This window comes from Trachurus japonicus, chromosome 14, assembly GCF_045865225.1.
Source record: "Trachurus japonicus isolate A0001 chromosome 14, Traja_1.0".
NCBI classification, from domain to species: Eukaryota; Metazoa; Chordata; class Actinopteri; order Carangiformes; family Carangidae; genus Trachurus; species Trachurus japonicus.
Window position 1 is genome coordinate 17,415,313 of NC_140920.1, and position 22,920 is coordinate 17,438,232.

The window sequence follows — 22,920 nt, forward strand, 5'->3', positions numbered from 1 at the left end:
TAGCTTCAGGGTATTTAGAGACTATTTCTATGGGTTTCCAATGGGAAGATCATTTGTACTTGTCTATTAGGTGGTTGGTGGTGAAATTAGTTTCCATCCAAAACATTTTAGCAGTCACTTCAGCTGCACAGTTACCTGGTGGTAGTGTTCTGATTTATTGGTTAATGGTCCAGAGGTGACGAGTGTTTAAGAGCAGGCTACTGACACAATCAAAGGATTAACATAATGTAAGTATTTATTTATAAACTTTGAATATTACATATTTTCCTTTGATAAGGCAGATTATATGAACTCCAGAAAGATGATGTTACTGTAAAACATTCCAGCTCTCATAATGGCATACATTTACAGTGAACTCATATTATTAATGACATTGATTTTCTATTAGGCCCACTATGATGCAATATGAAGGATCATCATAATAGAAATAAAAAGATTGGCTTGAACTGAAGCCCTCTGTTGGAAGGATTCTCAATTTATTACATTTTCAGAGAATACATTAAAAATACTCAAAAATGAAAATACTGTATTAGCGCAAAAACGTACTATCTGACACGTTAAGGAAAAAAATGTTATGTGCATAACTACAGCAAAAAAGTCTTGCATCCTGTCAGGCTAACTAGAGCTACCTACAGATGTCTAACTGACATTGGAGGACAGTACTTTATGCAAATATGCTAAGTCACTTAATTGAAGGAAAAAATACTATGCAAACAAATAAGCTATTTCTATAGCCTATATGCAGCTTTGCACTGCCTAACAGCACCACAACATCCATTATAGTCTAACTACATACTGGTAGTGTGTCAGAGGACATGCCAAGGCAGATCAGCGAGCCATTATGGTCTGTATTGTGTCGTCAGCTCTTAATAATTTAACACAACTGTGTGTCACATCCCAGGGAGGATTTAAAGTTTGAACATCTTTGAGGTTTAAACAACGTTTTAGGCTTGGAAGGAAGAAGAGGTCCAAAAGTCGAAGCAGGCAAATACTTTATACAGTCCCATAAGGAGTTATCGGTTGGCTAAATATAGTGTAAGAGGAAGGAGTGTGACCACATAGCTAACCTACAGACGGGTGACAAAGAAGAGGAAAAACCAACTCAGAGTGTCTCAGTAAGTTGTTGGGCCTCCATGTGCAGCCAGAACAGCCTCAATGCGCCTCGGCATTGATTCAATAAGTCTCTGGAGGTCTTTATTCCAAAATATGGTCCCTCGTTTGGTGTTGGGATGATGGCGGTGGAGAGCGCCGTCTAACAAGTCGCTCCAAAATCTCCAAAAGCTGTTCAGTTGGGTTGAGATCTGGTGACTGTGGGGGCCAGAGCATGTGATTCACGTCTTTTTCGTGCCAATCGAGCCGTTCTATCATGACCCCCTGTGTCCTGTGAGTGGCATCGTCAACCTGCAGGAGACCACTCCCATCAGGGTAGAAATGTTTCATCAGAGGACAAAGGTGGTCGTTCAGAACAACTCTGTGTTGATTTTCAGTGACTGCACCCTCTAAGGTGACGAGTGGATCCAAACCGTGCCAGCAAAATGCCCCCCACTTGATAACAGAGCCCCCCCCCCCTCAGTGGGCACCAGCAGCTCTGGCCTGTACCTCTCTCCTGGTGATTGCCACTCATTCACTCGTCCACTTGGGGACAACGTGGTGAGGGATGACTCATCTAACCATATTGCTTTTTTCCACATCTCTGTCGACCAGTGCTGATGGTTTTTGCACCACTGAACTCTCAGATGTGCATTCGTCTTGGTAACGAGGGGTTTATGCACTGCAACCTCGCTGTTTCCCTCCCTACATAGCTGTCGACAGACTCTTCTTGCTGACACAGTCCGACCACGTCCTGCATTGACAATCTCAGTCACCTGAGGAAGAGTTGCTCTTCTGTTTTTCCTCACATGCTGCACTAAAGCACGAGCATCACGTTCCTCTAACGTGCGCTGTCGACCACAGTTTCCAACCCTGTTTATTGACGTCCACCCTGACTGACGCTCTGCACCTGCCACAGAGCTGGATCAGATGTTAGTGAGTGACTTGTACCATGAAGTGCACCTTTGTGGAAGCATCTGCATTTCTTATTTGTGTCTCCAATCATTTGTTCAGGTTTTTCCTTTAGTTTGTCACCCGTCTGTTTGTATGTGCCACTGTAGTACTAGTGTTACCTCTAGGCCTACTGTTCTGCATCTATTTTTTTCCTGCTGTTTCTAAGTCTACAAGCAGCAGAGATGGGTGTGGGAGTTCTTTGTGCCTTATTGCTTTTCCTGTTTATTCCACAGTCTCATTCCCTGAAGTTGCACTAATAGTTAACAGTCCAGAGGAACCGTCTCGTGCAGCGCCTGTTTGTCCTCCTCCGCCGCCGCTGCGGTGACGTCCCCGTCCCCGCTGCTGTCCGTGCTCTGGCTCGAGAGCTTCTCCTCACATCTCACCGGTCGGACGATGACGCACGGCCTCGCGGGCTCCCCGCTCGCCCCGGCGCGCACGGGGCTGCGACGGTCGCGCTCGTATTCCTCCTGCGCGCGCTGGATCTTCCTGTTCCGGAGCTTCCTCTTGTGGAAGTGGAACGTTGCCAGGGAAACGAGGATGATCCCCACGAGCACGGCCACCAGCACGAGGAGCGCGAGGGTGGAGGAGAAGGGCGGAAAGAGGCTGAGCTGCTCCGCGCAGGTGCCGTTGTTGGCCTGGAGAGCCCCGTTACAGCGGTGCGGCGGAGGCACCGACAGTCCCGCGGCCTCAGCGGTTCTGGCTGTCATCCGGTCCACCTTCCCCGGTCCACGTCTGTCACTCTGACCCCAGTACCCTTTGTGCTCTCCGGGCTCAGCGCGGTGACACCGGCCCGCGCATGTGGTTACCTGCACCCAAAAGAAGACACATGAGAGCCGCTCATCCAGCTCCAGAGGAGGCTGCCCACCAGAACCAGCAGAAACCCGCCCACAGTGTCTCATTAACTGGTCCAGGCCACTTCCATAAGACTAATCTGAAACAATTAGGGAAGAAATACGCGCCATCTGACACTAAATCACACAACGTTACAAACCTCATCCTCTGGATCAGCTTATAAACGGACGTTGCTATGAATGTGAGATGGGCTCTAAATAAAAAAGACAATAGGCTTCACCATCTATTATAGCCTAATGCGTAGGCCTTCAAAATTTAACCTAACAGAAGCCATTCTTTGCTACTCTCCACGCAGCAGCGTTTGGGATGATAATGTGAGCTTTACGCAGAGGATAATGGCTGCGTTTCTTACATCTCCAGCCCAAACAGACCAAAGAGCTGAATAAATGTAGGAAAATCATGAATTCTTACCTGATGAAATAGTCAGCACGGGGAACAGTCCGCGAGGGCAGAGACGATAAGTGTAAATGGGAAAACTGGATCGCGGTGACGTCTTTCATACAATGTGATGCTGCTGCTGCTGCTGCTGCTGCTGCTGCTGAGCTCCGATCATCCAGGACGCTTTGAATGCCGCAATCCGCTCAGTCTGCATCCGAAACAGCACTTTCTCAGGTGGATGCTGGAAGCGAATGGGAAGGAAAATCCCCCCAATGTGTGCCAAAGTGGGTTTTCCAAAAAAGAAAAGAGAAGAGAAAAGGCGATTAGAGCAGAGCTGTGTTCTGGTTTTCCTAGAAACGCTCCGTCTCCTCCTCCGGTCACCGCTGCTCCACTCAGCATCTGAATGAAGAGCTGTAGCTGCATTAAAGGTCCCGTATACCAGTCAGCTGGCAGGGCTGTGTGTTTTTTTTTCTTTCTTCAGATGTAGTCTATGTGTCACTCACACACCAGAGCAGCCTGCCTATACCTCCTTTTAATGGCAGCCTTCATAGAAGCTTATCAATTTCTACTTAAATCGATTATCTACTGGTAAATTACTTTCAGTATTGCACCCTGATCGGTAACAACTGGCATTCCTGTGGGTGTGGTCAGTCAGATGCTGCAAACCTACATGATTTGAAGCATTTAAGCCTCATTAAGAAGGTTGTAGATAATGCCTACCGAACATACACAAAAAATAAACATCAAAGTGTTAATTATTTGCATTTACCCCAGAATCAGATAATCAAAGGATGGGATAAATCGGGGTAGATTTATCACAAATTTGCAGCTGAAATTGCTTAAACTTTTAAATTGACCGTTATTGCCCTTTATTTGTCAGAGCAGGCCAACTTTTGTCAACCTGAAGCAGCCACAAAATCTCAGCCTTAAACTTCATTCAAACAGTCTCAGTTCCTCTATAGAGTCTGAAAAAGCTTCTTTATATTTGACACCTCCTCTCCACCAATAAACCTTCTACCAGATCAGATCAGAATTTTTTTTTTTTTTTCAACAGTCATGAAATTAGTGTGGGATCAATAAAATGTTCTATGAGGCTTAATTTAAACTTGGTTTTCACACTAAAACCACTCATACTCACACCCTCTCTTTTACTTTTAGTCTGAAGACATTCGATCTTTTTTGCCAACAACAACCAAAAGAAAAATCACTTAAAATAATGTTGAAAACCAGTAATTTAGATCAGCACTAAACTGAGAGCAGCTCCTCCCTCTCTGGAAGATAACTGCAGGCAGCGTGACATGGAGTCCAAATATAGAAGTGCGGGTGAAGGAGACGTTTCTACAATGAGGCCACACCTTGACCTACTGAGGCTTTCAAAGCACTGGTGCCACTTAGCTGGAAATACTTTTCCATTTTCCATTTTCACCGTTTATGATTGATGATGTCTGCAGCAGCTGAGTGTCTCAGTGTTATTCCAGTCGTCGTGCTGGTGGTGTATAGTGTGTTTATGCACAAGGAGTAATAGTTAAAAAAGGCCATACTAAAAAAATACATTTGATTTTTTTTTTGTATTGAGCTGCCAGAAATGTTCAATAAACTTTTATACTTTTGCTGCAGTGCAATGCAAAATCATTACACAATCTCTATTGTGATTTCCACACTGATGGATAAAATGATTGCTTCTGCGACGACTTTCCAAACCATTCAAAACATTTGTGGAAAGCTACAAAATTGAAAAGTCTATTTATTGTTTTTTTTTATTATTTCTGTTTTTCATGATCTAAAAACCACTTGGTTTACACTTTATTGAAGAATATTGTTTTGTCTTTTTTCTCTGTAAGCTCACATTGTGTCTGTGCTGTGTCTCTCTGGCATCACTATCCTGCTCTTTATTGTTATATTGTTGTTATGTTGCCTCCTGAGCCTCTTTCCTCTTGTTTTATTGTTTTGACATCTGAATGTCTTGAAACCCTGAAGCAACACGGTCCCATTGACACAACCTCTTCCATTGTTTCGCTGCAGGACAATGGGATAGTGTGATCCTCTGGAGACAATTACTATCTCTACAAAGTCTTAAAGTCTTCTAACGTTGGTGACCAGCTCTGTCCAGGAGGATCGTCTGTCGCTCTCCTCCTCCTCCTGTGCCCATCCAAGGTGAGAGATATTGTAGCACCTGAACGCCTCATCCTGTGGACAGAGCAGGCCGTCCTGAGCCTGATGGTATCAGCTGTGTTCTCCAAGGTGAAGTGAAGTGTTTGAGGGCTTTGTTGTTCTTATAAACCAGCTCCAGTCCAATCTGTTGTCCAGGTGGACTTCAGGCATTTGCAGTTGTCGACCACTTCTGCATCAGACGGGGAACAGAGGAGTCGACCGCCGGCTACTTAGTCTGAGAGATCTTGAGCAGCGGGTGATTCATCCCACACCACTCGACAAACCTGCAACTCTGAATATAGCCTCCTGCTGAAATTATGTTCACTGAATGCATTGTTAAACCATGTTAAGTTTGATAAATTAGACATTTTCTAATATATTCATGTATAATTTTTTAATTTCTTATGTATAAAAAAACAAGTTATTATATCAATCTCAGTAATTATCTTAATTTACATATTAAAATAAGAAATCAAATCATTTTTTAATCAGAATCCAACACTCTTTGTAACAGTCTGGAGCTGCCTGCAGTGCAGCTCAGCAAAAAACTGAAACATTACTCAAAGATTTAGCCCTAAATCTTAAAAAAGTTCAGATTTTTACCAGAGTGGTCTCCAGATTGAAAAGATTTGGCCACGTCGAGCCTCAATCAGAGCCGATTACAATGCAGCATGCTGTCTAAAATACTCTGCATATTTATGGAGGTGAGAAGTAATAACAGACGAGAGCAAAGAGGAACATTTAATCAGATAAAGGTCTCTGTGCTGTTTTACATTCGCACCAAAAAGCATCTGAGATTCTCACAGTAATTTCCCAGTCCTACTTGTGGACATGCTCCATCACCAGCGGGCCTCCATGAAAAATGAATAGCCTTAGAGGGAATGAGGGTCCCTGGATGATGAACTCACTGTAGATGAGTGCATACTGAAAGATTTATACAACTATTCATGCACAGTTTAAAGCGGGGCATATGTTTGAGGGCTGTTAAATGGAGAGTGATTATAGCACTTATTTTAATATTCATACACGTCCACTCGGTTGCCCTGGTCAAACGGACCCATATTAGATTGCAGGCTGAACACCAAGGAGCCACTGGTATTCATTTTCATAACCTACAAATAAATGAAATCATTTTTATATGAATTTTTCAAACCAAAGCCATTTTCTTGAGCCTTGAGGGCAAATGAGCTCAAAAAGAGATTTAAAGGGAGGAAAAAAAGATACAGAAAACAAGTTGATTCATTTTCTGGTGAGTTTTAGTTTGCAGCTGTGGCGGAGATCATCGGCGTAGAAGCACAGACAGAGTCCAAGGCCTCTGAAAATGCATGTAGCGTAGTAATGCAGGCACATCTCGAGATAAAAGTATTTATGTCTGCTGACTTGGAGGTAGTTGGAGGGAAAGTCGGGATTTGCGGCTTCAAAGAACTCAGTGTCTTTTGTGCATCATTTCAGTCTCAACGTGATGAATCGTACAAATGGAGATAATGATGCACACACTCCGAGAGTCTCTCCTTTAAGGCTTTTTCATGGTGTTAACACTCGCAAAAAAAGTGATGCAGTAGTTGTGTGAAGAAAAGAGGGGAAAAACAGCTTGAGAGGAGAAGTTTAAACCTCGTCCAATTTCACACCTCTGCACACTGTACACTACCCGCCCAGCGCCAAACAGCAGTTGGTTTATCAGCGCTTTTTTCACTGCCTGCTGGGGCAGGAAGTAAGGTTGATGAAAGAGTGAACCGCCCAACAGTAAGGCTGTGGACCATAAAACCAAAACAATGAGTTGAAAGATGCTAAAACACTCTGGAGCGCTGCGGAGTTGAGTCGTAATTCTCTGTGGCTTTACCACTACGAGCATCTATTTTCACATTACTCAGTGATTTGATCGATTGATAATATAAAAATATTGATTGTAGCACTTCTTATGGATCTCCACAGGATTCTTTAAATAAGAAAAAAAGTTTGTAAATCCCTCAAGTTTGGATGATTAACAGCGTCATTGTAAAACCAAACCACATTCTCTCTCTGAATGACATTGTACATTATGTGTCTGACTATTATTGAGCCTCTCTCCCAGTGCCAGGCTGCTCTGACTGCAGCTGGTGTTAATCAGGGTTATTAACTGTAATGAGAAAGGTTTGTGGGCCCAAATGCTAAACATATATTGATGTACACACTGCTGTCCACTGTGTGTGTGTGTTTGTGTATGTGACGTTATGCGTCTTATGAAGGAGCCGATATCTTTAAAGCTGCAGGCCATCTCCAGGCAGAAGCAATCCTCTTAATATTCCTTCCACACACACACACACCACTGCTTTCTCTGCAAGTCTCTGTCAGCAGAATTTCTAATGAATTGCACAAAAGCCGGTTTACCATGCATGCACTCATGCATGCACACACACACACACATACTCACATACACGCACACACAAACAGACACAGACCAACTTTCCTTTTGTGCACAACAGAAATGGCTTTAGGAAAGATTGAATGAGGCTCTTGTGCACGACAAGAGGAAATGTCTTCCATAAATTGATTTTTCTTTGTTCTTAATGATTACCCTGTCCCCAAGCAGTACTGTTTGATGAACTGTGTGCATTTATTATGAGGATTTTTACATTTTTGCATTCTAAATGAAGACACACAAGCTCCCTGGATGGCCCCTCTTGGAAATGAGGGTCAGTTACTTGACAGAAATTGATGTTGACCATTTAGTTTTCTAGATTTACTTTGGCTTTTACTGGACAGTAATGAGAGCAGCAGTGGTGAGAGAAAATAGGAAACGTACAGAGGGAATGTTAAGTTGTTCCCAAACCAAGGTTTACGTTTTTGCCACACACTTATCACACTGGATCTCTTTACAGCCAGTGTGGACAGGAGGGATGTTTCCCTACATATTTACAGGCATGTGACTGTGTCTTTTAATATAGACCGTCTGTCAACTGTCGCTGCACAAAATACCCCAGACTCTGGAGATGTAGTCGCCCACATATTTCAAACTATGACCCCATATATGATTAAATCTGGACTGGACAGGTTCTGATCACAACACTACAAGCTGTCCTTTAAAAGAAAACCTCCAAATTCATGTAGTGGTCACTGCATATGATCCAGATTCTTACATGAACCTAAATTGGATTTCTCTAGATTACTGGGATTTTGCCAAAGTGTGTGTGTGTCTGACACGTGGTGATTGAATTCAGTATCGAGTCAGGGCGTAGGTTTGGTCTCCACACTGGTTGGGACACAAGATCCTCTAAAAGAAAGAGACATTTTAATGATGTTTAATAGTTTTCTTCTATCTGTATTCACACTTAAAGGGATAATTCAACATTTTGGAAAATTGGCCCATTGCCATAATCCCTATAGCTTTAGGAGTAGGTTCGTTACCTTAAATTGTCGGTGCAAGCTGTTTTTAGAACGGCGGAGCTGAACCGCTAGCTGCCCAGAGCTACGCTACAGAGGCTCATGGGATTTCTGGTTGCATGAATTTATCTCAAAAACAACTCTGTCTCATAACGTTCCGTTATTATCTCATAGCGTGGTGAATGTGCAAGTCACAACTTGTCCACAAGAGCGTTTTGGAGGTTTTGCATTGTGTATTTGATGAGTTTGATGAGGGAAACCAAGAAATCCCATTAGCCTCCATAGTGTAGCTCTGAGCAGCTTGTGGCTCTGCTCCAACAATTAAAGGTGTACAGAAATGGCCGTTTGTCCCGTTTGTCGCGCCGAGTTGTCACGAGCTGCAACACGAGTTTACCCGAGTAAGGAAAATGAATTTGATTGGTCGTTATTGAGCGGGCGGGATATTCAAAGTTTGGGGCGAGCCCGAGCTCCGTGTGTGTGTGCGTGTCTCAGACGTTTGAATGACGGATGACGGATCCAATATCAGTGGCTAGTGAATCGTGTACAGGCTGACGTATAATCCGTGCGCCTGCATTATCTAATACGAAAAAAAAACTACACTAAAATACACACTTTCATCACGGATTTACTCAAAAATAGAATTTTGCACAAAGTTTGGCCTACATCGTCTGATAGATGAGTTATTACACTAATTTTATGACCCAGAGTGGGCTCAAATTCAATTTTCTTTTCTGTACACCTTTAAAGGTAATGAACCTACTGCAAAGACTATAGGGATTATGGCAATGGGTCAATTTGCCAAATGTTGAACTATCCCTTTAAATAAAAAACGCACACAGAAGTAGGCCAAATAAAGGAACCTTCAGGAAATGACGTGTTGATCTTCAGTAGATTGACCAGAGCTGCAATAAAATTGCTGCTGATCCATTGGTGCATTAGTTTTAGGGACATTTTAAATCACAGTAGCAGCTGGTTAGTTTACTACCTACTCCAACTGCCTCCGGTCTGACACTGATAACTGACCGATTATTTAACATGAGTCCGAGTTCACTCACATAGGACGATGTCTCATTATGCAAACCTACTTGATATTGTTGATAGTTAAATGTTTATACACATTTCTCAGTCCTGGATTCACTTCTTCAACACTTCTCTACACAGTTCTCTTAATAAACAATTGATATAGTCATGCAACCAGGTTTTTCACACATGTGACAGTATCCACTCATCCTGCTGAGCTCCAACATGAGTCACACGACTCATTGTCATATAAAGCCGTTTTACTATGCACCTACAGAAATCCCAGCAGTTGTCACAAAAGGTGTTTTATTCAAATCTTCAAGCAGAAACAGTTGGTATTTTTATAACGATGAGGACGTATGAAATTTACAACGTGGCATCATGAAAGGAGTCACTCATAGTGAAGAACCAGTCAATTACCACCTGAATCAGCAGCTCCCGGCTCAGTTTTTAGCTGTCCACTCCATAAATTTCCTGTTTTACTTCCCCCTCGCTGGCTCCCACAGTGTTGTTATTGGCCACAGCAGGCTGCTGTTTAGTGACAGCAAACCTCACTGTAAAACACCTGCTCAGCACCGAACGGCAGACAGACGCTGTGAGCAACAAGCAGATCAGCACAGTGGAGCAAATATTAGGTAAAGAAGTGAATGGAAACTGAAAACAGACGCTCAACATTGAATTTAGACTCGCCAGGTGATTGGAAACATGACTGATGTGATGGGTGTTTCTGGATTTTTAAAAATCACACAAAGACGTTATGCACATCACTGTCAAAGTACATAATTGTGTTTACACGTGTGTTTCTGCTGCATCTAAAAGGCCAAAACACACAAGCAAACAAAAACAGTGATTAAAGGTTTAAAGCAAAATATAATGACAAGAATGTCATGAATCACATGGAGATGAAGCACAATTATTAGATCATCGTATTGTTGCACTTTTTTGTTATTGTCTGTTTTGGATGCAGCTTAGTGTTTTTTTTTTTGATGAACCGATTCATTTACTGTGAGGAATGTGCTATAGCCTATGATCAATCAATGTTTTGATTATTAATTGTTGAATTATTTAATCAGATACATGAATTTTTTTGTGTTTGGCTTTTAAATACCATCACAGGATATTACTCTTATTTTATTTTTCTTTGGTTGTGTTTGTTTGTCACGGTTTTCTTTTTTTTCAAGATAAGATAAGATCAGATTTTCCTTTATGCGCCCCACGCTAGGCAAATTTACAATGTTGCAGCAGCCAAAGGAATGCAGAGCACAAATAAGTAAAAAGGAAAGAAAAATATACAGAATATATCAGTCCAGTGGTGAGCAGTGACCAAATATAGAAGAAATTATGTTACGTAGGCCTACAGTTATTACATATACAGCTGCTTTAATGTATCTTCATTTTTTTTTTAAAGCTGTACAAGCATCTAACTATGTAAAGAAAGGTGCTATATAAATAGTAATGCATTTATATTGATTTGATAACACACAATGTCTATAAGCATCCTTCTCTTTGCTGTTTGCTCACTTATGTGATATCGATCTTTTCTTCAGCTGGTGCAGGGCACATCAACATCAGTTCACCTTTTCCACCCACCTCGAGGCACCATGAAGCTTCATCAGAGCCCCGCTTCCCGTTAAACACAACTCCAATATGAATAAAAAACCCACACCTTGCTCAGAAGTGATCACACCCACAGTTGATGAACAATTCTGTTCCTAAGCAACTGATCCTCTCCGTGTGTGGGGTTTGCATGTTCTCTGCGTGTCTGTGATTCCTCCAGGCGCTCCACTTTCCTCCCACAATCCACTGACATGCAGCCGAGCTGGAGTGCACATTTTAAATTGCCCCTCTGTGTGAATGTGAGTGTTGGTGGGTGGTCTGACACAATGGGTGAATAGCTAAAGGTGTGCGTGGAAATGCTCCATCTATCTGTGACGACTTCGAATGTGGACAGAAACGCTGGAGCGATCGACGCCTCAAAAGTCTCATGATGCTTTTTTAAAAATAACAATCCTGATTTTCATGTATCTGTATATTGGAGATTAACAGGATGCATGCTCCCTCCTTTCTTTCCAATGCCATATAAGTGTCGTCCAGGTTTGTTTAAGAAATGTTATTCCTTAAAAACATCTACAGTCCCATAGAGGCGATAGTGTCAAATTCACTCCACAGTAATCAAAGCTTCTCTACTGCTGAAATTTGGAACTCATCTTCTCGCTTTAACTTTTGATCAACTGCCCGTTTTCTCTTCTTTGGTTCCTCTGTAGGTGCAGTTGATAAAAACATGGTAGCTGGCAACAGTGTAGAGGAAAAGGAGGAGAAACAAAGCTACATCATTTTGGTAAAATATTTTTTAAAACTTGTCCTTATGTGTGTTAGTTATTACAGGGGAGAAAACCACATGTACAGCTCGATTCAAATCATACACTGAGGAGGGTGACATGATAATAAATAGTGTGGGTGTAAATTAAGCTCCTTTCGTGCCACACACACACCTCTGTAACCTTTTGTTAATGAGTATATCTACACAGAGTGCATTTCACATCCCACAGTAGGGATGTTCTGTTACCTAACACTGTATTTCTAAAAGATAAAAACAGAGATTAATCTGTTTTTCACTGAGCACCTCCTTTCATTCCTGGATGACCTCTGTGAAAGGAAAGAGGTTAGAGGCAGGCTTGACTATTACTGCATATCTCTGTGTGCTGTAATATCTGTTTTGTGCAGCAAATACAAAATATGTATTGTATATAAAAAATCCCTTCTCTGCAGAACATGGCAGGTGTCATTGCAAAATCCATTCTTCTCGATTTGCTTTCAGATTCCCAAAACGTTGTGCACAAATTACTAATTGTGCCCTTGGACGACTTAATTTGTGCACATGATTTAACTGATGGGTTGTGATCTGTCGGTATCAATCATATGAGAGGAGGAGGACGGGGAGGGGGGGGGTGAGGGTTGGGGAGAAGCAAGCAGCCCTTTTTGTAATTGAAACACTGGCTATTAAAATGTCTGTGCACGTCCCAACCGGCATGGCAGTCTGGCCCGTAGGAGGGATCTGCTGCTCTCGACCAAAGTGTAGGACAGACGGACAGATGGAGCGAAGGGACTGTCACAATCTTCAGACTTCACTGTTATTGGGTTTACGAGAAGACGGGCTCTTTGTAGATGCTTTTTGTCCTCTGACAGTCTCATCCCGAGCCCCTTTTTAATGGTCAGTGTTGTGACGACATTCCCTGTTTGTCCGGTTGTTGACATTCCTCTCTTGTTGTCCTGAGCCTGGAGGTTTTCCACCCACACTCGTCCTCCCTCTCCCCTTCTCTCTACTATCAATTATGTTAACAGCAGCCCGAAGCTTCCTCCTAGCATGTTGCTCCATTTTGTGACAGGAAGCCTTTCTGCTGTTACTTTATGGCCTCCTGCTACATTATTGCTCTGCACTGGTAATAGAGCTTACTCTCTATTCTACTCCAGGCTTTGCCCTGCAATCCAATTTGTCTTTCCAACACTAGGCATTTTCTGGTGACAATGAAGAATGTTTATGGCCGTGCTGATGTCATCACATTTCTGTTTGTCCCTCATCTCCCAGGGCACAGCTTACCGGAAAATGAATTATACAACACAATGGAAGGGATGGATGTTCTGCAGTCAACTTGAGGCCAATTTGCCCTAACATGACTTGGCTTGTGTTTCTAGCTGGCTTTACAACTGAAGATGATCTGCCAGCATCCTTTAGAAATTATGTTTTCCCTATTTTTCCACTCATATTAATTATGTATTATCAGCAAGAAGCTGGTGGAGTTGTGTGGGGTGTCACGTTTACCCTTGATTGGCACAGCGGCCCAAAAATATCTCCTCAAGAAGTCCTACGCTGTAATTGTTAGTCATATTCCAGCTCCTATATGCATTGTATAACCACGCACAATGTGAATCCACTGGAGAGCCCCGGCCTTGAATCATTCATTGATTTAAGTGAACATCTCAGGCTGAGATATGTCAGGCAGGCAGTACTCATGCATGCAGCCCTGGGCTTTGAGCCTCCCACCGGCACCGTGTGAAGCGACTGGTGTTTGCACCTCTCTGTATGCATGGACAGTGTGTTTGAGCTGCTCAGCTGAAGGTAGTTCTGTGCATTTGAAATATTTAGTCAGATCTATTTTTTATTTTCATAATGCTGAAAATTATGCTTAAAGGACAAGTTCACGTCCTTTCAAATTCATCATGTATCGCAGCCCTGAACAGATCCCATCTTATTAGGATTTCACTCTAAGAGCGGAGTCCTCCTTTTGTGTAAAAATGCTTTTTATAGCTCAGCAGAAGGTAATGAGAGGCAATCTTAGCTAATGAAAACTTCTGTCTTCTGAATTTCTCAACTTACAATCTTTTTAGTACAAAACTCTCTACTTGTCTCCCTGGACTGTAGTTCCTTGCTGAAATGTGAAACACAAAAAGGGAATCTCAAAGTCTATAAATTGGCTTAAATGGACTCTGACTATTTGAATGTCTCTGACTTTTGAGCTGCAGAATCCAAATATGCCGCAACAGCACTTCGTCATATTATAATTTTTGTTGTTGTGTGCCTATTTGCTGCTATTTACTATGATACACTAGTGCACCTATGGGTATACTATGATTATTTTTAATAACTATCAACAATCAACAGCTATTCTTGGTCTCAAATGTGCATGTGGATATTGTTTTAACACAGACTTGAACATACCCCTCCATGAATTGTGATTAGGCCATAAATCATCTTATTCTGTTGACTTAGCTAAGGGATGTTAACAAGGTGCACCCCAAAGATCATTAAAAATGTGCAAAATTATTTATTTTTTCTAATCTGTGCCATTCAGGTAATTACTTGCCTTACCTCTCGGTCTTTCTCTTGTTCCTCCATGCACCTTGGTGATCAATAAATTCGTGCACTGGTTCAGGCTTGTGTACGCATTTATACTGAAGGATTCCTGGGTTGGGGTCGGGCTTTTATTCTGAAGGCGTGTTGCCACCAACGGCGGAAGTGACGGATGTACGTCACGACTGTAAGTCCCCTCTGAATCCTTGGCCAAACTTTCGGTTTTGTCTGCAAAGACAGTGCTCATGGCGACGTTTTTCGGTGAAGTTTTGTCGACGTATTCTCGGGCCGTGGAAGAAGACGACGAGGACCTCGACGAAAACGAAGAAGATGAACAAATCCGCAGAGAGCTGGAGGAAAAGAGGTAAATAGCAGCTAGCCAGCTAGCATGTAGCACCAGGAAGCGATGCGTCAGAAAGCATGGGAGCGTTTATAGGAGATAAATCACTGAAACTTACAGGGAAATGAACTGTAACTTATCTTTAAGTGGTGAAATTGGAGGCAGCACACACCTTTCGATTTTAAAAAACGGGTTTGTACCACACGTCTCACCATTATAGACGTGTCGGGGCTCTTGCCAGCCATCATGACACATGACATTTTACATCGTTATCATGGCAACTGATGCTGACAATGTAAAACAAACGATACAGTGGGTAATCTACGGTTGACTGTAGTTGTTATATATAAAATTAAAGAGCAAAAAAGTTCAGTAAGTAGCTAAAGTGAAAAAAGGAAACACAATCGAGTGTAATATGCCAATTAAAGTCCAGTATAAATAACTGTAGCCTATGCCTCTTGTTATGGTAGGATCTAGTTTTTGTGGCCATATGGATTGAATAGGATTTTATAATTATCTGTTTTATTACAAATACAAAATGAATGCAAGTTTGATTTAAAATGTTAGCTGTTTTTCTCACGGGAGCATCTCTAATGATTTTGATACAAATAAATAGAGAAATATGCAGAAAAATGCAGCAGAGAGACCTGCATTGAAGTATGTGATGTAGGAGACAAACTGATTGCTTGGTCCCCTGTATAGTTTATTTTGTACCACCGTCCTGCTGCTCCTCCATCCTCCCAGTTACTGCAGTTACTTAATGTCTCAAGCTTCAATAAAACGCTTGAAATTTTATTTGCACAATGTTTTCTGAATCTTTTCCTCCACTCTAACCCACATCACTATTCATCAGGGAGGTTCGTCTGCACTGGAGCTCTGAAGTCTCTGAAGCACTAAAGTCTGGAAACAAGTTGCAGTGTACAGACTTCATCCTCGCTGCTGGACACAACGCTGCCAGTAAGTAATGAATAAATATTTAGATTTTACATCTTCAACATTTATGGTTTAGATGGTAGTGCCCTTTCTCTTTGTTTTTTTTTTCTCAATCTCTCTGTGAGTGTTTATTTAATCAGTGATTCTGAAAAAAAGAAACATGCTTCTACAGAAATAACCCCCTTCTGCTACAGCTATTGGCATTTATCCTCTATGTCTAACATTCAAAAAACATTCATGAAGGTTTTACAAAGCAGAGGGCCTGTGGTAAATGATGCATGTTCAAGCCCACAACACTGAAAGATTACCTGTCCCTCCTTTTTTTATTTACTTGTCCTCAGTCAAGACATATCATTGAGTATTTTTTTCCTTAAGGTTGGATTGTAAATGTAAGTGTGATTTAATTTGTTTTTTAAATACAGACTTTTGGTTTTAATGGGGATGCAGGTGGTAGAGTTGTGCCCCTGGAGGTCAGTGGAGTGAAACGGTGAAATTTAAATTCCTAGATGGCATCAAAAATGCAATAATTGGAACGTGTGTAATGTGAAGGCTGTTGCTCTTTATGACAAGCCCACACAAAAGCATTTTTGTACCTTACAGTTTGCTTACATCTACATTTTATGGCCTGCAGCTTTTATGCTTTGGTTGATCCGCCTCTTTTCCAAGCTTAAGGTTGCTGTTTTCAAAAGCACACACTAAAGCGCACACTGCACATAAACCCAATGTACTGTACCTGCTCAACAGAAGATGATGATGAAGCTGGCAACTAGCTAATTAAGATAAAGCCATGTATATCATTTGTTTAATTTGCTCAGAAGCAGAAAGTAAAGTATATAAGACAATGAGACTATATTATTGTAGATGGAGAACATTGAGTGTTAGGCTAAGCTAGGCAAACCATGTCCTGTCTCCAACTTCTCACTTAACACATAGACATGAGATTGATATACTATAAAGCTGCTCAGCCCATGAATCGATTAATTAGTTGAAAGAAGGTCGATTGGCAACTGTTGTGATTATGGAATAAATGCTTATTCTATCTCAGCAAATGTGAGAATTTGATGCATTGCTTCATCACACATGATAATAAACTGAATATTGTTGGATTTGGGACTGTTGATGAGTCAGAATATTTATTTGCCCTTTTTTTCTCATATGATAATATGCACTGTTACTGCTTATGTTCAGGTTGTGTTTGTTGATATGCAGTTATTACAGCGCCGTCTCACAGCAGGAAAAGCACAGCTGTGATTTTGAATACTGATGATGACTCCATCCCATCTGGTTTGTCAGTAAACCAGCAGGATGTGGGCCTGGAGCACCACACACGCTGTAAATGTAATGCAGCCAGACGAGAGATGCAACTATCAATTATTTACATATTTGATTCATTTGCTGATTCTTTTCTCAGTTAATTGATGAGACATTACTTCAGGTAACACTCCCAAAACCAAACATGTTCACTTTACTAAAACAAATGGCAGAAAAAAGCTGAAGAATGTAGTTTATAAGGCTGACAATAATGAATGAATGAATGAATTGGCTTTTTTTTTAATTTGTAGGATAATTTCCTACAGATTTTGTGTTGATTAACTAATTTATTGTTATATATTGTTTATTGTCTAGGTGTGACAAGGTCTGTTACTTTAATACAGATCTCCCTGGGAGTTCAGATGTGATAACATGTTTGACACAATCAATCCTTAAAGCAGAAGTAAGTGGTCCGGTCGTTTTCGCTAATGCTGCGTTCCAGGCAGGCTTTTGAAATCGTAAATTACAGCTTCAAGTCACAACTTAGGACTTTGTAGCGTTCCAGGCAACCCACTCGTGTTTTTCCGACCTGTTTTACCGGTGAAAGTCACTATAACGGCCACTCGTAACTTCCGACCCGTGAACTCGTACCAGATCGAACTGGTACGACTTCACAGGTCGGAAAAATGCGAGTTTCCTTGAACGCACCATAACAGTCCTCGTCCCTACGTCGCCACATTCACGGCGTTCCTTGGCTGCACACACAGCCCTGCATGCCATTCTCTCTCCTCATTGGATAAAAACTGTAGGATACGATAAATGTTTTCTCCTCGGCTCAGAGCAGAGCAGAGTGACTGACAGACCCGTGTTTCGGTCCAAACACTCTATGCAAGTGATTGCTGTCGGAAGATATAACTATTTAAGACTTATATTAACACAAATATATCACTTACTTCTGCTTTAAAACTGAAAGTGGAATAATGTCTCCATGCCTAATAAGTAAAGAAAAAAAATCACAAATCCGCTGTTCGGCTTTGTCTTCACAGGGTTTCTGTCGGTATATGTTCTCGCCTCTGGAAACTGGGATTCAGTGGGACACGCATCTGTGTGGAATGAGAGGAGCCGGGCTGTGTCTGGATCAACCAGCGAGGAGTCAGCGTGTCTTTTCTACAGACACAAGGAAAACCCATCAGTGAGTAACACAGTGAGCATAATACCTGAGTACATCGCTCCAGAATCTGTCTGTTAGTAATCCCACATGAAGCACCAGCTTGTTGTAAACTCAATTATCATTCAGTCTAATGTGTTTGCTCCTCAACACATTAAAACCGTTATTCTCACTTAAAGAAAAGCTAATTGTCATACTGCATACATGCAGCAGATCAGTGGAAAAGCCAGCCAACATCCATGGAGAAACATAAGGAATGCAGACAGAAGCAACACATTCACTGAAGCCATTTATATGATAACATCCATCAACACTATTCCAGTCTCAGGTCTGCTGTATCTCATTTTATAAATGGTCACATTGAGTGTAACCGATTTGATAGAGAAGCGTTTGCACAGTGATGTATTTCAGGAATAAAACATGAAACCCCACTTCAGCTCTAAAAGTTGGAAAGTAGGCCATGACACGCAGGATTAATGAGCCATGCTAATCCACCGTCTCAGCGTTTCTCTGATAAACTGTCAGAATACAGAGTTATAACTGACCGGTGTGACGCGCGCAGAGAGGTGTATGTGCTTGTTTTCTATCAGCCCGGTGTCATTTGCATGTGGTTTAATCAACACGGTGAACAGCTGTGTGTGATTGCACCGTGCTGCAGAGGAAGCTTCGCATTTATCACACATTCCTTCTCCTGTTGCCTGCAGTTGCAGAGATTTAATGAGCTGAAGGAGAAGACTTTCATACAGACTAGAGCCGCTCTGAGCAGCAGATACTGTGACAGTCACACATTCTTTCACAGATGAATTACCGATTTGCTGAAATTCCTGTCATCATAGTCTCCATTTTTAAGACTGATTTAAATGCATGGCACGATAGGTTGGTGTGTGTTTGTGTCTTATAATATAATGATTTAATATCTTAGTCTTGTTGGGGATTGTTGGTTGCAACCATAGCAATGGGCAATTTTTTTTAGCTTTTTCTGTAATTCGTTAAATAAACAATTAATTCACAAAGAAACTAATTGAAAAATAAACTATTCGTTGCATCTCAAGTATGGTGTGCAGCCAAGCAAATTAGGCCTCACAATTAGAGAGTGATAATTTGTTTTTATATATTTATAACATATTTTTTTAAATGTTTTATTGAGGTTATATATAAAGACATTGTTCCACTGTAGCGTGTTCATTTTTCCACGGTTGACAGACTCACCAGGTCACCAGCTGAATGACTCTGGAGCAGTTTTCACCAAAATCCAACAACTTCCTCTGAGCTGTCATATTTGAATAAAACTCTCACCTTCTCCTGAGCTTTGGGTGCTGCTGCACTTCACAACATGAAAACAGCACACAGACAGGCAAAGCGAATGTCAAGCTCAGGGGGGAAAAAAAACAAAGTGTAGTTCGTGACCTCCATGAAAATGGAGCTTTCTGTCTCCGACTTACACCACGCAGACAGACACCAGCCTCTGATCCACAAATGTTGAATTTAGCGTCTCTTGCGTTGTTTCCCCCGTAGGTTTTGATATGCCAAGTGACCTGCTATGTAGCGGAGGACCAGCAGTTTCAGTGGACAGACAAGGTGAGTTTATACAACAAAATCAATGGCACACACTGATTAAATGATGTCATGAGAAGAAATAGAGACATTTAGACCTGACCATAGTTACATCATTGTCCTGTGATGTAACCGTGTGTCTCTGTGTGTCTCGTAGGTGTTCGGCTGTCTGCAGCACAGAGAGCTGAATGTGACAGTGTTGTCAGACAGCTCTGTGGCTGACTACAAGACGGCAGACTATCTGTGCACCAGCTCTGCTCCCTTCCTGCGCTCTCTGCATACTGGTACTTTCAGTGGTCAACCCGTCTGCAGGGCGCTGGAGCAACCCAACATAATTACTGGACTTCCAGCTGCAGGTACTAATATTACACACATTCACTCTCATGAATTCTGATGTCTCAACTTCTCAAGCCCACAGTACCTGGCCAGGTTTTTACTTTTACTTTACTTTATCACACTTGAAAACCCACACAAAGACATGACAGACAGACTTTGCTGGTGCTGCTTTTTAAATGTTAAATGTGAAGTTGCAGTGTTTACAGTTGTACCCTTGAAACAACAAATGTTTGTCCCACAATTTTAACTTGTTTCTAAATGAATTCAAGAGAACAATAAGAAAATAATACTTTTTGTTTTGGGTCTTGAACAGACAAATATAATTAACTCATATTTAACAAAATCAAGTGCAAACCTGACATTACTCACTAGTCTTTCAATCCACTGATTAGCAGCTACATAATCAACAAATTATCTTAATAACGACACATTTTTGACAAGTCAGAGACAGACCCTCCCTGTGGCTGTTTAAGGTAACATTATCTTCACAACAGGACCAACAGCTGTGTCACAGCTTTGAGTCCTGGAAGTCTCAGTTCAGAGCTTTTAAGGTGGGATGCCTAAAACAACATCGTGTTGTGCTTCAAGGTTTTAACCTCAACAACCAATTAAAAAATGTTGGATCAGTGGACCTTGTTAATTCTTTGTAGAAGACATTACACTTCAGACCCTCTTCTCGCTGTGGTCTCGCCTTTCTATGAATTAATGAACCAAAGTAAGGCAGGCTAGAAATCCAGCTTCAGCCAGGTTCTCTCCTCCTCCTGCTGAAGTGTCCTTGAACCTCAGATTGCTCCTGGTGTGAGTGTGCGGGGGAAAACTGTAAGTGGCTTTGTACAAAAGCGTCTGCCAACTAAATGAAGTGCAGCACCATTAGGCTCCTCACCACTCACCGACAACACATAGTCTTGCATCCTGATTTGGTCATTTTCATGCTGGTGCACTTAAAGACATTGACAGTCCAATTAAAAGGATGTATGGTCAGGATAAAGACCCTGAGCCTTGGACGCCGACGACTGACAGGTCACACATCTCATGTCAAACCGCCTGCTCTTCTCTCCGTCGTCCCATAACCCTGTTTTCTTCCACTTCGTGCTGTTTCATCAGTACTGAACCACTGCCAGGTCCTCCGGATCGCCGCTGTTGTTTACCAGTGTTACAGTGATGTCATCGGCCCTGACTCTGTCACCATGGAGACCTACAAGCCCGCACTGGCTAAGCTTGGGAAGTCCATACAGGTGAGGAGCTTTTTCCTGTTAAATCTGAGTCCAATAAATCACTCTCTCCAACTGCTCCGTTAATTATTGGGATAAAAACGACCATTCATTCATCAACTTTTACTGTCACATCACAAAAGGAGGTGTTTTTTTAAGCAAATTATGAAATATGTACTGGATGAGTTCCTCAGTGTCCTCAATAATCACCAAATTAATCATTTGAACATCAAACACTGTGGGTGATACTTACCTAATGTACGCTCTTAAAATACACAGCATACACAGGTGTATGTACCGTACATCATAGTTCACCAGATCTCTTGGAAGTACACTTGAGATTTCATATTACACACCTGAATTGTTATCACATTAAAAAGGATGTTCAATATTTTAAGCTTGTGCTTTTCTCTCTCTCCACAGTTGGGCTCGTCTCCAAGCACAGAAGTCCTCCGGAAGTTTGTCAAAACCACTGACATCCAGAGTAATCTTTATATCTGAAAATGTCCAGTTTGTACACTGAGTGATGCAATTTCCTTCTATTTTCCTGTAGTAAAAATACTGTCATTTTTTAATAAAGAAATTAAGAAAACAAAAGCTTTTGTTTCAAGTGAAAGTGGCTTTATGGTTTATGTAATGTATACTGCTGTCCTTCCATCAGTAAGAGTAGAGAAGAGAATAATGTACTGTTACCACCCAAAACTTTGGTTTAACATCAAATATCTGCAAAACCTACAACCTTCCTAGGCTCTTAATCTTTCAGTTTTAACATTCTCGCTTTCAACAGATTAACAGCTGTCTAATGCCATATTTGTCATTGCTTTGTGTTTTAGAGCTTCATTGTTGTCCACAAACTGTCTCTGAGACAGACCATTAAATTGGGCGACATGCTTCAGTACATTCAACCCTGCAAACTCCATCTCTCTCCTATAAACTTACTAGAGCATAAAATCTGTATCCATCTTCACCTGAAAGTAGTCCTATCCCCACCAAGTGCACCACTCACTCCTGTTTGAGTCATGCCTGCTGATATCAAGTGTACGGCCATTTTAGAAAAATACTATATTGCCTTTATTTTTCAAATGGCCTTCCTAAAACGAAAATACAGAATATCAAACAAGCCTTATGCTTTTTAGAATGAAGCTTATTTAGAAGTTGCTTCCTCTGATATAACATTTAAATTGTGTGTTTGGTTATCATCGCTGATATTCAGGAACCAATTCAGCATAAGAATCCAAAGCATTTTTTCAGCAGGCAGACCCACTGTAATATTTCAGCTTTGTTCATATTATAGTGTTTTTTTTACTGACCTGTAAATCATAGTCATATGTTTGTGTTAAATTATCCTTGCTCTGTGGTGTGTTGGAATACATTTAGAGCCACTAGAGTCAAATTTCCTGTATATTTCACAAACAATCATACTTGGCCATTAAAATTGACTCTTATTGGGTTTAATGGTTTATCGCAGTGTCGC

The 22,920-nt window shown here is 41.4% G+C and overlaps 2 protein-coding genes across 2 annotated transcripts; one reads left to right on the forward strand and one right to left on the reverse strand.

Moving 5' to 3' along the window:
• Window positions 1-217: 217 nt before the first annotated feature.
• Window positions 218-3,690, reverse strand: LOC146974631 (uncharacterized protein C11orf87 homolog). The gene is made up of 2 exons (XM_085798183.1): window positions 3,307-3,690; window positions 218-2,849 (listed from the first exon to the last, which is right to left on the reverse strand). Exon 2 carries the CDS (start codon window positions 2,748-2,750, stop codon window positions 2,304-2,306), a length of 447 nt encoding a protein of 148 aa, XP_085654309.1. The 5' UTR covers window positions 2,751-2,849; window positions 3,307-3,690; the 3' UTR covers window positions 218-2,303.
• An 11,088-nt stretch (window positions 3,691-14,778) lies between these two features.
• Window positions 14,779-22,043, forward strand: psmg1 (proteasome (prosome, macropain) assembly chaperone 1). Its single transcript, XM_085798184.1, has 7 exons — window positions 14,779-15,017; window positions 15,847-15,950; window positions 18,224-18,369; window positions 19,861-19,923; window positions 20,057-20,255; window positions 21,340-21,470; window positions 21,870-22,043. The coding sequence occupies exons 1-7, from the start codon at window positions 14,899-14,901 to the stop codon at window positions 21,945-21,947; spliced, it is 840 nt and encodes a 279-aa protein (XP_085654310.1). The 5' UTR covers window positions 14,779-14,898; the 3' UTR covers window positions 21,948-22,043.
• Window positions 22,044-22,920: the final 877 nt, after the last annotated feature.

Bases quoted from the DNA above. Each gene is read 5' to 3' on its own strand.
- psmg1 (XM_085798184.1), top strand. From the start codon at position 14,899: ATGGCGACGTTTTTCGGTGAAGTTTTGTCGACGTATTCTCGGGCCGTG. The intron at 18,370-19,860 runs GTGAGTAACACA...TTTCCCCCGTAG, and splicing joins GACACAAGGAAAACCCATCA to GTTTTGATATGCCAAGTGAC. The intron at 19,924-20,056 runs GTGAGTTTATAC...TGTGTCTCGTAG, and splicing joins AGTTTCAGTGGACAGACAAG to GTGTTCGGCTGTCTGCAGCA.
- LOC146974631 (XM_085798183.1), bottom strand. From the start codon at position 2,750: ATGACAGCCAGAACCGCTGAGGCCGCGGGACTGTCGGTGCCTCCGCCG.